The 16,152-nt window shown below is 44.7% G+C and overlaps 1 protein-coding gene across 1 annotated transcript; it reads right to left on the reverse strand.

The window, feature by feature from the left end:
• Positions 1 to 14,997: 14,997 nt before the first annotated feature.
• Positions 14,998 to 15,921, reverse strand: LOC135065460 (modulator of apoptosis 1-like). Its single transcript, XM_063964360.1, has one exon. It carries the CDS (start codon positions 15,919 to 15,921, stop codon positions 14,998 to 15,000), a length of 924 nt encoding a protein of 307 aa, XP_063820430.1.
• Positions 15,922 to 16,152: the final 231 nt, after the last annotated feature.

Raw genomic sequence — 16,152 nt, forward strand, 5'->3', positions numbered from 1 at the left:
GGAGGAGTTGCTCGAACTGGATGACATAGCCCCCTGATCATAGCAGCCGGAACTTCTATCCATTCGTCAGAGGAGGTAGAGACTTCGTTATCGACCCTTCTAGATAGAGCATCTGCGTCCTGGTTGTTTACCCCCGGTCTATATTTGATAGTAAAGTTATAATTGGATAATGTGGCCAACCATCGATGACCAGTGGCATCCAGTTTAGCGGTGGATTGTACATATGTCAAGGGATTATTATCCGTATGTACCGTAAATGAGGCTCCATATAGGTAGTCATGGAATTTTTCACTAACCACCCATTTGAGGGCCAAAAACTCCAGCTTATGTACCGGATAATTCCTCTCACTTCCAGATAGACCACGACTGACATATGCAATAGGCCTGAGCTGTCCATCCCTCCACTGGTACAGCACTCCCCCAAGTCCCTCAAAGGAGGCGTCGATGTGGACTTCATAAGGGAGTTCGGGGTCGGCATACGCTAACACTGGTGACTTTGATAGACTCTCTTTTAAGTGGATAAATGCCTCCTCACATTCGGCGTCCCACCTATGTCCAAAAGTTTCCCGAGGGCATAAGTACTCTTTTGCCTCCTTGGTGTGGGGCTTTCTTTTCTGGGCACTTGGTGGATATCCTCTGGTCAGATTGGTTAACGGTCTAGCCAACTTAGAGTATTGCGGCACAAATTTCCTGTAATAGCCACAAAACCCTAAGAAGGACCGGAGATCCTTAAGGTTTTTAGGTCGTGGCCAATTTCTCACAGTGGCTACTTTGTCTGGATCAGTAGAGATTCCCTCCCGGCTGACAATATGTCCGAGGTACTTTACTGTAGATCGACACAATTGGCATTTCTCAATAGAGAGCTTTAACCCGCGACATTGAAGTCTGTCTAACACCTTTAAGAGTCTTTCATTGTGTTCTTCCAGTGTCTTTCCGAATACTATGATATCGTCTAAATAGACCAAGACTTCTCTGTAGCACATATCGCCTACGGTCTTCTCCATGGTCCTCTGGAAGGTGGCTGGCGCTCCAGTGATACCCTGTGGCATTTTTAGAAATTCGAAAAAAACGATTGGACAGATGAAAGCGGTCTTAGCTCTATCCTCGATGTTCATCGGAATCTGGTAATAACCGCACCTCAAGTCCAAAACGGAAAACCATTGGCTGCCTTGTAGATAATCCAATGCCTCTTCAATTTTCGGTACAGTATATTGATCCGGCACTGTACGGCTATTTAAGGTCCTGTAATCAATGCACAGCCGGATCTCCCCACTTTTCTTCCGTGCAACAACAATGGGGGATGCATACTGGCTCTCTGAGTCAGCAATCACCTGATTCTCCAGCAGATTTCTTAGATGCGCCCGCACATCCTCGAAATCTGCTGGAGCTAGTCTCCTAGACCTTTCCCTAAATGGGGTGTCATTGGTTAATTTAATACGATGCTCTACATCCTTTGCCATTCCTAGATCACACTCACTTTGGGAGAATACCGACTCTCGCAGCTGTAATTGTTCCAATAGTAGACTTTTGTTCCATGCGTCTATGTCGCTACCTTGGAAACACGCCTCCAGCTTGTTGACCCCTGAATCGGGTTTGGATGTACCGGTCTCTGAACCAACTTCTCCTTGTCGACACTGTGCCATATGACTGTCTATCTTGATCGGCAAGTCATTCAGGTTTTGTTTCTCACACCATTTTATGAGACTCTTATACATATGAGTGTTTGTCCCAACAATCACTGGCAGATCTCCATTATCTCCGGGGGAATCCGGACAAACCAATGCCACAAACGGTACCATTTCATTGGGGGAAATCAGCCCAGGGTCGAAGGTAATTTGAGTGATAATATATCCTAAATAGGGGTATTTTTGCTCACTCAACCCCCAGATGGTGAGGCCACTAAGAGGATGTATGGGCACATCCTGTAAATGGGTCTGATACCAGGATTCAAATATGATGGATATTTGTGATCCACTGTCCAGCAGGACTGTACAGGCGTGTCCGTTGATCATAGCCTTTATTCTTGGTGCATGGCCCATCAGGCTCTCAGGAATTTCATTGGACCACTGAGCACTCTCATGGCGTGTACAGTAATTATTGGGGAGCCTGTGAGGGGTCCACAGAACTCCCGTTGGAGTTTTCCGGTGGGGACGGTCGTCTCCGGTAACTATTGCTATTACTATTTCCTCTTCGGAAGTGTCCATACATAGGGCACTCAAATGACCTATGACCCGATTGTCCACAACTATAGCAAATTATGGGGAATCGACTTTCCCGCCATACACTTATTCCCCTCCCAGAGTCAGGATGCATCCACTGACTATAAGGAAGATTAGTCTGTAGGGCTATTAGTTGTTCAATTTTTTTATTCTGCTCCTCTATTAACTTCACCAGTCGCTCTTCTATAGAGGGTGGAGAAGGGGTCGGTAAAACTACTTTGACCTTCTTGATGGTTCTCTCACAGTTTTCTATTTGTACCTCTTCCAGTTTCACTTCTCGCACGAGCTCATTCAATGTCGGAGGCAGATTAGCATTCATGGTGCATCGGAGCCTTTGCGCTACAGGACTGTTGGTTAATGCCCCCCTTAGTACCTGGGTGAGTCTAGTCAAAGTCAGAAAAATATCTCTATGCACACTACCATATTTGCACCTCACACAGGTCCGTGCTGCGCATGCGTACGCTCTCCCGTACGTGCGCATACTCACAGTCGCGGGCACCCGCAGGCGCATGGTATGCGTATTTACGGTAGAGTTTATGTGGTTGTAGCGTGCGACTCAATCGTAACATATTTTCAGTAATAATGTATTTTGTAGATCATGGTCCCTTTGATAGATTCTGAAAGTTTGGTTAATATAGAATGTTTATGAACAGAGGAATCCCTCTTTGTTTGATACGAAGGGTCAGACAGGAGTAATACAGTGGTGTTTAGTATCCATCGGAAGAATATTTAATTAGAAATATTCCGGTGTTGGTTTGAAGCAGATCAATCGCTCGTGCGAATAGTTATGGACATAAGAAGTTTATGAACATTTACTTTTTTTGCATTTGATGACCCATGCGGCGGGAAACCCAGTTTCCCTCCCACCTGAGCAGTTGGAAATAGTCACAGCCCACCTGTATGAATCAACCTATGACCTTTTGTTATAATGCGAAGCCGAATTCCTATGTCCAATGAACAATGAGATTGTAGGGACCATTGAATTGTATTGTGTGTGGGGCATAAATAGGCAGGCCGACCGTATCCAGTTCTCTCTCTTCAACGGTTCTCATTGCTGATAATCGGGAGCTGGATATCGAGGCGCATGCGATCGTTCCCCTTGTGCGTAAGTTTTCTCCGTAATCATATTGTCTTACTGTGAGCCATCTCTCTCTCTATCTCTCTCTCTCTCTCTCTCTCTCTCTATCTCTCTCGTATTTTCCTTTAATTGTATTGTATTGTATTTCCTGTGTAGTTTATCTGGTTAGTTGGTTTATGTTATATTGTAGTGTATCATTTGTACTGTGATTCCTTTTGCAAGTATAATAGTCATAATACATATAATAGGTTTCGGACCCTAAGCCCAGGTATCTGTGTATTCTTTATAGTGTTAAGTATTCTCTGAGCGCCGGTGACGCTCAAGCAGCTTTGTAGTTAATCAGGTTACACCAGGTTGCACTTACACTCTGTCTCTACACTAAGGTATACTGTGTATCTCACTGTTAAAGGTATAGATATAAAGGTTTAAACGTTGTGAGCGTCTGCATCGCTGGTGATCTCCTCGTGGTCCCGAGCGTCCGCTACGCTATAGCGAATCATTACGTTAGTCGGCAGCCAACAGCGTGCCTGCCTGTGATCACTGGGCCGTAAGCGAACGTGACGCTTGAGCGTCTCGACTACGGCTGAGCGATCGCTACGCAACTTGCGTACCCTTACGGTACTTCTTACGTAGATAGCGTATAGTGTTCTTAGACCTCTTAAAGTGTTTTATATACGATAAATATTTAGCTTTATCAATTGGCGGCTCGCCCGTCCTTCACATATCTGCACTAGGTAGATCAGCAGACATTATCCCTCAGCAAAGGGCGGGAGGTTGTATCCCTCGTAGTGCTGACAGGATAAGCGTCTGCTTCGCTTAGGTAAAGAGTGCTGAAGGAATCCGGGAACCGGAGGTAAGAACAAAACGCTAGTGTCTTTTAAAACTGTTTATTTTTCTGTCTTGCGTACACACGCACGCACACATATATATATCTGCATTTCTTTTTCCTTTTCATTTTCGTATATCACTCTCCTGTCTGCCAGTTTTTATAGTTGATAGAAGTGCTAAAAGAGAGTTGCCGTTATTTCATAGTTTAAGAGTAAAGGTAATATAGTTAAAAGATAGACAAACACACAGTTTCGCCTGGGAGATAAGGCGAAGTCAGTGTGTTTGTGTGGTAGATGATCAAGGATCATCTACATTGATAAAAGTATAAATTGTGTTACGGTGGATCTTTGCTTTGCGTATACGTGTCTCTAACAAAGACTTGCGTACGCAATCCAAAGGCCGACGCACGCAGCGTACGTTACGCAACGGAGCGTCCGGTTACGCCCACGTAGCTCAAGTCACGATAAGTTGATTTTTAACGCAGAGCGATAAATAACGCAAAGCGATAAATAACGCGAGGCGAGAAATAACGCAAGTCTATTTTTGGGTGTCCGAAATTTAATTAACAGATCCTGCTCCTAATTGGTAACACACCTGATCTGAAGAAAAATTTCTGCGCAGAAATAGAAAACAAAAGTGTACATGTGATGAGTGAGTGTTTTTACAATTTTTAAAGGTTGAACCACAAGAAAAGTCGAGTACTCGTGAGGTACATGCGTGTAAGTGACGTGCACGGTGGCTAGGGAGGCATCTCTGGTTAAATATACAATTTTGAGCATTAGAGTATAACAAGACCAGGAGGTCATAACAGACCAGGAGGTCCAGGTACAGCCGACAAGGAAGTCCGCTATACAGTTCACAGGCACAACACCGAAAAGGGTTGGTGCAACACCCATATAGGCCATATAAGCTCTGGCTGAAGGAATTCGCAGTCGTAAGTTTCGATTCCATTGGTCTTTCCGTACATAAGCTTAGTTGTTTGTGTACTTAACGACTGGACCGCACGTAAGTGTGTGCAGTAGTTAGTAATCTGACCTAATACCATTAGAGTAAAGGGGTCACAAACGCTATCTGTACACTCTAACGTGATTTGTGTAATTTTTTTATTTTAAGGGAAGTTCGCTGCTCACTCAGGAACTATCCAACAACCAATAGTTACTGGAAAGAGTAAGTGTTCTTCGGATAACCCTCGCAGGTTCCAGTAAATAGAGGTTCAGGTCGCAGGGGCCCTAGGTCGAGTACGCCAGCACCATATCGGTGTGATCAGGTCGTATTTGTCGGCGTGGGCGAGTGAGTGGGGTACTCGGTAAACCGCCACCGTCAGCCTATTGTTGGCATTTGGTTTTGCGTAAAGGGTTGGCTAAATAAAGCAACACTTTCGAACTATGGGGGCCACTTGTTCAGGTAGGGGGCGATCAACCTCGGTTCGGGTTGATTCAGTGGTCCGACCAATTGGGTCGGCCAGGTATATAATGTGTGAGAAATATGGAAGTCACACAGAAACTTTATGTGATGAATGGGAGAGAATGACTGTACATGACGGGGAGAAATTCCCAAGAATAGGGAGCTTCAGCTCAGAAGTGTTACAAAATTTAAGGAGGAGGATATGTCTCATAAAATCAACAAAGAGACGAATCCAGCATTATGATTATTTACAGTTGTGGCAACAGGAAGGTGAGATACAGAGAGGTTTGGCTCAGGCGGCGGGATCTGGCTCTAACAGAAAACTGATTGCCACGGCCCCGCCGCCACCATACATATCAGGAGAGAAGTTGATTGCGGAGAAAGACGCACTAAGGTGTAACACAAAATCACTTAGTAACTGTGTAAATGTTAATGATAATGTTAACCCATTAACCCATGCAAGTATTAACCCGTGCAAGTTGTACCCTGTTTTGAACTTTCCTCAGGAGTGTGATCAAGAGGACGAATCGGCAACGATTTCAGCGCTCTCTCTAGCAGCCACCATAGCAGAGACCACAGTAGGCACAGCTCCACCCACGAGATTAGTAAAGGCCCCTAGCGGAGGGATAGGTGAAGTCGTATCAACTGGTAAGTACGGCACCATGCATTATGCTGAAACTATTTCACCACAGCCTGTAGAATCTACACAGAATGAGGTTGTTAGAATTACACCTGTTAGAGTAATAGCAGTGCCAAATGGGAAAACAGACGCATCAGGAGCCACTCCCATTAGGAACATTGCCATGTACACTCCATTTTCCCGAATGGAATTAAGGACCATAGTGTCTGAATTTCCTGACCCTAGAAAAGACTTAGTTGCCAGTCAAAAATACATCAGAGACTTAGGTAACACTGTAGAGCCCAACAATAAAGACTGGCAGATATTGCTGAGAGCATGTTTACCCTCAAATGTCGACGCAACTCAATTTTTAGCTGATTGCGGACTAGGTCATGATGTACCTCTTACAGATGTGTACAACCAAGATAATGTGAAAAGAATAAACTTGCAGCTAAAAGAGTATTTCCCAGCGGTAGCTAAATGGAATAAGATATTCTCCATTAAACAGAAGGAGTCAGAGACAGCTGCAGAGTATTTTCACAGAGCATTATTAGAAATGGCAAAATACACAGGCATAGAGGACATTAAAACAGACACAAACCATCGGGAAGTAGCAGTATCGGTACTGATGGATGGTTTAAAAGAGTCATTGAAGACTAGGGTACAGACCACGCAACCATGTTGGCGAGGTCTGTCTGTGGCTACTTTGAGAGAGGCTGCTATTGATCACGATAGAAACATCACCAGACACAGGGAACAACAAGGTGATAAATTAATGTCAGTAAGTATACAGGCCCTGACCACAAGGCAGCCTTTGTTTGTATCACCAAATCCTGTGGGTAAGTCAAGTATGGTTACTTGTTATTCTTGTCACAAACAGGGACACATGGCACGAGATTGTAGAGTAAAGAATCCACGAAACTCATACCAACCCCCTAGACAACGACACGACACACGACATTGGGAGCAAGGTCCGCAGAAACGGAGTTATGAGCCACATACAGGGGAAACAAAAAGATATCCCCCAAACAGAGACTGGCATGCCTCTGGTAGTTCCCAACTATCTCCCTCACAAGTAGTTGCTGCCAGCGGGATTCAGGGAGGTCACCATACCCAATAGGGGTGTGGCCATACCTGTAATCTGCAGCCAGTAAAATTAATTGCCAATCTTGGAAGTGAACCCGAGATCGCAATTAATGTAGCTGGTAAAACTTTAAACTTTCTTGTAGACACAGGGGCGGCCAAGTCAGTGATAAATTCGACAGTGGGCATGAGAACCACTGGTAGGACAATTCCAGCCATGGGAGTAACAGGAGTAGTCCAGCACTACCCTGTTAGCAAACCAGCCGAGATTACAATAGGGCCTTTGCATACCAAGCATTCCTTTTTGCTGGCTGCATCGGCACCAACCAATCTCCTGGGAAGAGACTTACTGTGTAAAATGGGGTGCGTCATTTATTGTACTCCTGAAGGTGTATTCTTGGACATACCTGAGAAACACGCTCAGGAAGTGCGAGACATGTTAGACTCCCCATCAAAATTAATGTCACATACCATTATGACAAATAGGAATCCATCCCAAATAGAAGAGATGAAATCTCAGATACCAGAGTCACTTTGGACAAAAGACGGACAAGACACTGGATTAATGGCAAACGTAGCTCCAGTAGTTGTACAAGTAAAAGATGGTAGGATAGCTCCAAAAATCCCACAGTACCCTCTGAAGCCAGAGGTGGAGTTAGGAGTTTACCCAGTAATAGAGCGCTTGCTACAACAGGGCATTCTGGTAAGAACGTCCAGTACTGCCAATAGTCCCATCTTCCCTGTTAAAAAGAGTGGGGGGAGGGGTTACAGACTAGTGCAGGATCTAAGGGGGATTAACAAAATAGTTGAGAGTCAGTTCCCCGTAGTGCCAAATCCAGCTGTCATCCTAATGCAAATCCCTCCCACTGCCAAATTTTTCACTGTTATTGACCTCTGCTCCGCTTTCTTTTCGGTACCTCTGCACCCTGACAGCCAATATTTGTTTGCATTTACATACAGAGGAGTCCAATACACGTGGACTTGATTACCCCAAGGTTTCATAGATAGTCCAAGTATAGTTTCTCAGGCTTTGCATGATTGTTTACAGTCTTTCCAACCAGACAGTGGATCAGTATTGATACAGTATGTGGACGATTTATTACTGTGTTCAGATTCACTGGAAGCATCTCTGAAGGATACGAAACAGCTCCTGTTTCATCTTTCAGACACAGGACACAAGGTGTCCAAAGACAAGTTACAATTATGCCAAACTAAGGTAAAATATTTGGGACACTGTCTAACACAAGGACTGAGACACCTGACCACTGATAGAATCCAAGCAATTAGAGACATGACTCTGCCACAAACCCAGCAACAGATCAGAACGTTTTTAGGAATGTGTGGGTATTGCCGTAATTGGATCCCAGGGTTTTCCATTTTGGCGTTACCTTTGCAGGAAATGGTCTCCTCAAACAAACCTGATAGGATTTCGCATACAGACGAGTCCGAAACAGCATTTGAGAGACTCAAACAGTGCCTAACGCAGGCACCAGCACTAGGTATGCCAGACTATGGGAAACCCTTTGAACTATACGGAACAGAAAGTGCTGGTTGCGCGGCAGGTGTACTAACCCAAAAACACGGTGATGCCAATAGGCCAGTTGCATACTACAGCGCTCAGCTAGACACGGTAGCGCGATCCCTCCCCACATGCTTGCGAAGCGTTGCTGCGATAGCATTGCTAGTGACAAAAAGCGAAGACGTCGTGCTAGGCCACAACCTCACAATCCATACGCCACATGCAGTATCAGCCTTATTGAATTCTGCCCAAACCAGACACGTCTCATCAGCGAGGTTCACAAGATGGAAATTGGCACTAATGGCCCCCATAAACATCACCATAAGGAGATGCAGTGCATTAAATCCTGCAACGTATCTCCCAGGTGTGCCTGGTCAGGCACAAAGGGTGGAAGGTGAGAGTGATGGGGAAGGAGGATTTAATACAAAGGAAGATACACATGATTGTATGGAATATTTGACCCAAAATTTTACCGCAAGGCCTGACATCAGTGACAACCCACTGGAAGATGCGGAACTCACGTTCTACACGGACGGTAGTTGTCATAGACAGTCAGACTCGGGAGACTTGTGTACTGGATACGCAGTCGTAGATGACCAAGACACCATAGAAGCGGAACCGCTAGGCCCACCTCACTCAGCCCAGGTTGCTGAACTGGTCGCCCTAACCAGAGCATGTGAATTGGCTAAGGGTAAGTCAGCCAATATCTACACCGATTCTAGATACGCATTCGGGGTAGTCCATGATTTCGGAGCCCTATGGCGCCTCAGAAATTTCATGACGGCCGCTGGTACACCGGTAGCGCATGCAGCTCACATAAAAAGGCTTCTAACAGCGATACAGGAACCCGACAGAGTGGCTGTTATCAAATGTAAAGCACACACATATAGCCAAGACCCGGTATCACTTGGTAACAGCCGAGCAGACGAAGCTGCTAAGTTAGCAGCTGCTACCCCCATACAGACAGACACCACACAATTAATGGTATTTAATACCATTAACACACAGAAGTTGTGTGAAATGCAAAATTTGTGTTCCACACAGGAAAAGGCAGTCTGGAAGGCAAAGGGATGTGGCCAGGAGTCCTCAGGACTCTGGACGGATGGACATGGTAAACCAGTGGCCCCCAGAGCATATCTTCCATGTCTGGCTGAAGCAGCTCACGGGCTGACTCATCTAGGCAAGGAGGGAATGTGCAAATTGGTGAGAGCATACTGGTGCGCCCCAGGATTCTCCTCTCATGCGAGTAAAAGAGCAATGTCATGCCTTACCTGTTTGAGAAAGAATATTGGAAAGGCAATACCTACAGAACCATCCCATATCCCACCTGCCGGCGGCCCTTTCCAGGTAATACAAATTGACTTTATACAATTACCCCCTTGTCGGAATTTGAAATATGTACTTGTTTGTATAGATGTTTTCTCAAATTGGGTCGAAGCATTTCCAGCGGCAACAAATACCGCTATGTTTACTGCTAAGAAAATTGTGCAGGAATTTGTATGTAGATATGGTATCCCTAGAATAATCGAAAGTGATAGGGGTACCCATTTTACAGGTGATGTCTTTCAAGGAATGTGTAAGTTGATGGGAATTGATAGCAAGCTGCACACTCCGTACCGTCCACAGGCGAGTGCGAAGGTCGAAAGAGTGAACAGCACTATTAAAAATAAATTGAGTAAAGTGATGGCAGAGACAGGATTGACATGGCCAGAAGCTTTACCCATTGTATTGTACAGTATCAGAACCACTCCCAGGTCCCCTCTTAATCTGTCTCCCTTTGAAATCTTGTTTGGTCGACAACCGCATGCCATGATTAACCCTCAGGATGATTTGAAATGTAACAATGAAGTAACTGTAAAGTACTTGATTAACATGAGTAAACAGTTAAGGAATCAAAATGATAGTCTGAAGTTGGTGATTCCTGATCTACCTGATAGTAATTGTCATGACATTGAACCTGGGGATTATGTAATGATACGGAATTTTCTACGCTCAGGTTGCCTTATTGACAGATGGGAAGGACCATACCAGGTCTTATTGACTAGCACTACAGCATTAAAGGTTGCTGAGAGAGAGACTTGGGTCCATTCATCCCACTGCAAGAAGGTTGCTGATCCAGAGAAGTCCCGTGATAAGGAACAGACGGTAGAGGTTGTATCACTGGAGTGTCTGTTCCAGGAGGACTGAGGCGGCACCTGAGCCTTGAAGACCGAGAGCTGTTGTCGACTCCCCACTCCCTTTTATTGTTTTTCTCCACTTCCCATCCCCTCTCCCTCAAATTTATTTTTCCTCCTTCTCATTCTTCTCCATTTCCTCCTATAAGATAAACTTGCCCCAAGAGACTGTGATCCGGATTTTCCTGTTGACCATGATGTTGACCAGAGCAGTCTGTTCCGGCGAGAGTACCATGGAGGTCGATAGAGGTTCTGGAATGGGTTCTGATGATAAAGATGGAGGCGTAGTTTTCCAAGATCAACCTAACCAACAAGCAAAGGCGAGTATCAGAAAACGATCCGATAGCATTGACCATAGAAGAAATTGTGACGGATTGTTAGCTGAAGAAAACTGTATCTGTCGGCTCTGTAACAATGTCATTGAAGATGGGTGCATTAAGAAATGCCAATCCAGTTTTAATATCCATATGGACCGGCATCCATTGAGTGACTATCACTCCTTAGTGGGTAATGTGTTAAACAAAACAGATTGTTGGGTATGCTCTCAAGTACCTCAAGGTCATAGCAAATCAGGGCTAGTACCATTTCCTTTAACGATAGGGGAGGTACTTGAGTTAAATGGTGGGAGACCGGTGGACAGGAGGTTTAATATCTCCAGCCCTCCTAGTTTGAAGCTCCACCAATACCATGTGGATAGGTCCCTATTATGTTTCAACATCTCCAATCCCAGAAAGCCGGGAAATTGGGAAGTGTCATGGAGTAACCACACCATGACCTTTTCGCATAGAGCAGATAGAATGCCTACAGATACAGAGCTTGTACGCCACATAGCCAGTAGAGGAAAATCTTTCCGGTATAGGTACACCTTAGGAAATAGGATTACGAGAGTTGGAGAAGTATCACCAGGATACTGTGCACATATCGTACAACCTGATACGTGTATTAAGCAGATGGAAGAATTAGGGTTAGGATATTTCACCTGGAAGGTGTGTAATATGGTTATGTCCTTCTCCGTCCCATATGTTCTCCCCGATGATGCATATTTCATATGCGGGAGAAAGGCGTACAAGTGGCTTGCCCCAAACTCTGAAGGATTGTGTTATATTGGAAAAGTATTGCCTGAAGTGATGACTGTAACACATGACAAAATGAAAGACATACACCGTGGTGCCCAAGCTCCTTATACTCACACCCATTACGAGCACGTCGTTAAAAGGCACCTGATAGAGAAGACAGAGCATCCGGCCTCTGATCTGATAAGTGAATCCACCGGGATTCAATTCTTAATCGCGTTAGATTTCACCCGCACCGCTAGAGGAGTGCTAAATTATAAATACATATCGGCGCTCGCAAATTTGTTAGATAATATCACTGAAATGTATGATGACACGTTTAGATATACTGGAAGGGAACTTCAAGCTTATAAAACAGAACTGGTGCAGCATAGAATGGTTCTTAATTACCTCACAGCAGTGACAGGCGGATATTGTGTTACATTAGCAACACAGTACGGCGTGAAGTGTTGCACGTATATCACGAATAGCACCGAGGATCCGGTCGAGGTCATAGACCAAAAGATGGACGATATTCTCCAATTGAAGTGGGAATTTCGCCGAAAACACAATCTCACTCTTGCTGCTGTAGGTAATGAGCTGACTGGTTGGGTGTCATGGTTGAACCCGCGAAATTGGTTCTCCGGTTTGGGAGACTGGGCTCAAGGAGTCATAATGGATGTTGGGAAGTTTCTCCTATGTATCTTAGGTGTTATCATAACGATCGGTTTGATATTTAGATGCGGTCAGGCTTTAATGAGGTGCAATCGTCGTACTAAGGTAATGAGTTTGAGGAGTGAGGAAACTGTAATTAACCTGGATTTGATTTATGACCCAATGATAGAAACAATGATGTGATGAAAATGCGATTTCTACGGTCCGTTTCTTTCACCTGTTTTTCTGCTTTTCTCCAAGATAAAAAGACCCCCTGGGACGAGGAAGTTGACGAGACGCTATACAGACAACGGATAGACCAAAGAAGAAGTTTTGACCACTTGAGATACGGACATTTGATGAACTTTGCCATGGATCCCCAGTTTCCCTAGAATTCTTAAACTTACGCTAGCCCAACATTTTTTGTAAATCTAATGGCATTGACAAAGCTTTTTGCTCACCCCTAATGGGCAACACAGCGCAAAGAAGACGACTTTCAACTGATACCGAACAAAACTTCAACCGACAGATGTACATTAACCTGACATAGAATACCACCGCATTTACCGTAATTATGTCTTTTCTTCATTTCTACAACCCTCAGGTAATGACACACATAGTATAGGGAATACAGGCACAGATATCAGCAATCACATATTCCCCCATTCATGTATCATCAACTAAAATGTGCTCCCCATTTTGTTCAAAATCCGAAAAGAGCTCGGTAAAGTTTGACAGCCCATCCACAGACCCGTACCACGGGATAAGAAGGAATTCAAATGTATACTTCGCAATACCTCGAAGCTTGATTTACAACACGTACGGCACGATGATACATGACCCCCCAAACATGGACTCATACACACATGCTTCTGCTATCTCACTAGGTCATACCCTCTTCCCACCTACTCCTCTCTCCTCCCTTACCCAACCATGGAAATGAATTAACCCCTGACATATATTTTTCTCCTTTTGAAATGTTTTAGAAGGTGGCAGTTATTATTGACTGCCAAAGGGTGGACTGTCAAAGTCAGAAAAATATCTCTATGCACACTACCATATTTGCACCTCACACAGGTCCGTGCTGCGCATGCGTACGCTCTCCCGTACGTGCGCATACTCACAGTCGCGGGCACCCGCAGGCGCATGGTATGCGTATTTACGGTAGAGTTTATGTGGTTGTAGCGTGCAACTCAATCGTAACATATTTTCAGTAATAATGTATTTTGTAGATCATGGTCCCTTTGATAGATTCTGAAAGTTTGGTTAATATAGAATGTTTATGAACAGAGGAATCCCTCTTTGTTTGATACGAAGGGTCAGACAGGAGTAATACAGTGGTGTTTAGTATCCATCGGAAGAATATTTAATTAGAAATATTCCGGTGTTGGTTTGAAGCAGATCAATCGCTCGTGCGAATAGTTATGGACATAAGAAGTTTATGAACATTTACTTTATTTGCATTTGATGACCCATGCCGCGGGAAACCCAGTTTCCCTCCCACCTGAGCAGTTGGAAATAGTCACAGCCCACCTGTATGAATCAACCTATGACCTTTTGTTATAATGCGAAGCCGAATTCCTATGTCCAATGAACAATGAGATTGTAGGGACCATTGAATTGTATTGTGTGTGGGGCATAAATAGGCAGGCCGACCGTATCCAGTTCTCTCTCTTCAACGGTTCTCATTGCTGATAATCGGGAGCTGGATATCGAGGCGCATGCGATCGTTCCCCTTGTGCGTAAGTTTTCTCCGTAATCATATTGTCTTACTGTGAGCCATCTCTCTCTCTATCTCTCTCTCTATCTCTCTCGTATTTTCCTTTAATTGTATTGTATTGTATTTCCTGTGTAGTTTATCTGGTTAGTTGGTTTATGTTATATTGTAGTGTATCATTTGTACTGTGATTCCTTTTGCAAGTATAATAGTCATAATACATATAATAGGTTTCGGACCCTAAGCCCAGGTATCTGTGTATTCTTTATAGTGTTAAGTATTCTCTGAGCGCCGGTGACGCTCAAGCAGCTTTGTAGTTAATCAGGTTACACCAGGTTGCACTTACACTCTGTCTCTACACTAAGGTATACTGTGTATCTCACTGTTAAAGGTATAGATATAAAGGTTTAAACGTTGTGAGCGTCTGCATCGCTGGTGATCTCCTCGTGGTCCCGAGCGTCCGCTACGCTATAGCGAATCATTACGTTAGTCGGCAGCCAACAGCGTGCCTGCCTGTGATCACTGGGCCGTAAGCGAACGTGACGCTTGAGCGTCTCGACTACGGCTGAGCGATCGCTACGCAACTTGCGTACCCTTACGGTACTTCTTACGTAGATAGCGTATAGTGTTCTTAGACCTCTTAAAGTGTTTTATATACGATAAATATTTAGCTTTATCAGTCTTCTTCTGTCCACCGCCTCCTTCTCGATCCCCCCTTTATCTACAATCTTGTATATTAACCTATCGACTCTATACACGTAATGTGTCAAGGTTTCTCCTGGCTCCTGGTATGTATGGTTGAGTCGAGCCAGTAGATCACCTACGTCTTCCAAGGTACCAAAGGAAAAATCTAGTGCCTCCACATAGTCTTTCAGAGTAGCAGTGGGATTGCTCCTCCTGGTGGCTTGAATCACCCCCATAGCAGGCCCTCGTAGGCTTTCAACCACCCGCTGCCGTTTAATATGTTCAGGGCACTGCCACTCTTCGGAATGTTGTGTGGCAGCCTCCCTCCACAGCTCGTAGGTCTCCTCCCCCGCTGGTACCGGTGTGATTCCTGAGAATATCCTAAGTCGACGATATACGCCTTCGAAGTGCCACCTCTCCAAGTGGCTAACCATCTTGCCCATGACAGTTTCTACCTGATTCTCCACAGCTTCCTCGGGGTGGGTGAGTTGATCAGTATCAGGGCTGGTGTTCAAGACACCACATCCGAATTGTTGTTCCCCAGTTCCTTGTTCATCACCTGATGGGACATCTTCTCCACTTGCGTTCCTTTCAGGCCATACCAGGTGGACTTTCCATCCCGGGACTCCATCCACCACCACCATGCCAGGGAGTAACATTGGATCTAGTGGGTTCTTATTAGTGATTAAAATAGCGGTAATAGTACCTTTGGACCCTTTCCATTTATCGACAATACTTGGTTCACTAACTCCATAAAGAAATTTCACCGCGTTGAGCATACTATCCTCACTAGCACTGGTCAAATTTCCTCTCAATCCAAAGCTACATTCGACATCTATATCCTTCTCTCTGCACCAACGAAAAACATCTTCCTTACTAATCCCCTCCATACTATCTGTCTGGTAAACGGAGACCCCTGTGTCCGGATCTCAGCAGTGCCTCCAAATGTAGCCCTCCTACCCCTTCACTTTATTTAGGGCTATGTATAATTTGGCGTGCCTCCACTCAAGCAAATATGGATACACCCGGGTTTGCTTGAGAGAACCCTACCTAATATAGGCAGTGGGTGTTGTGAGTGTGTTGCCTTAGCTATAGATTTAATATAGGGAGATCGCCTCACC

The sequence above is a fragment of the Pseudophryne corroboree genome, chromosome 1 (assembly GCF_028390025.1).
Source record: "Pseudophryne corroboree isolate aPseCor3 chromosome 1, aPseCor3.hap2, whole genome shotgun sequence".
Taxonomy (NCBI): Eukaryota; Metazoa; Chordata; class Amphibia; order Anura; family Myobatrachidae; genus Pseudophryne; species Pseudophryne corroboree.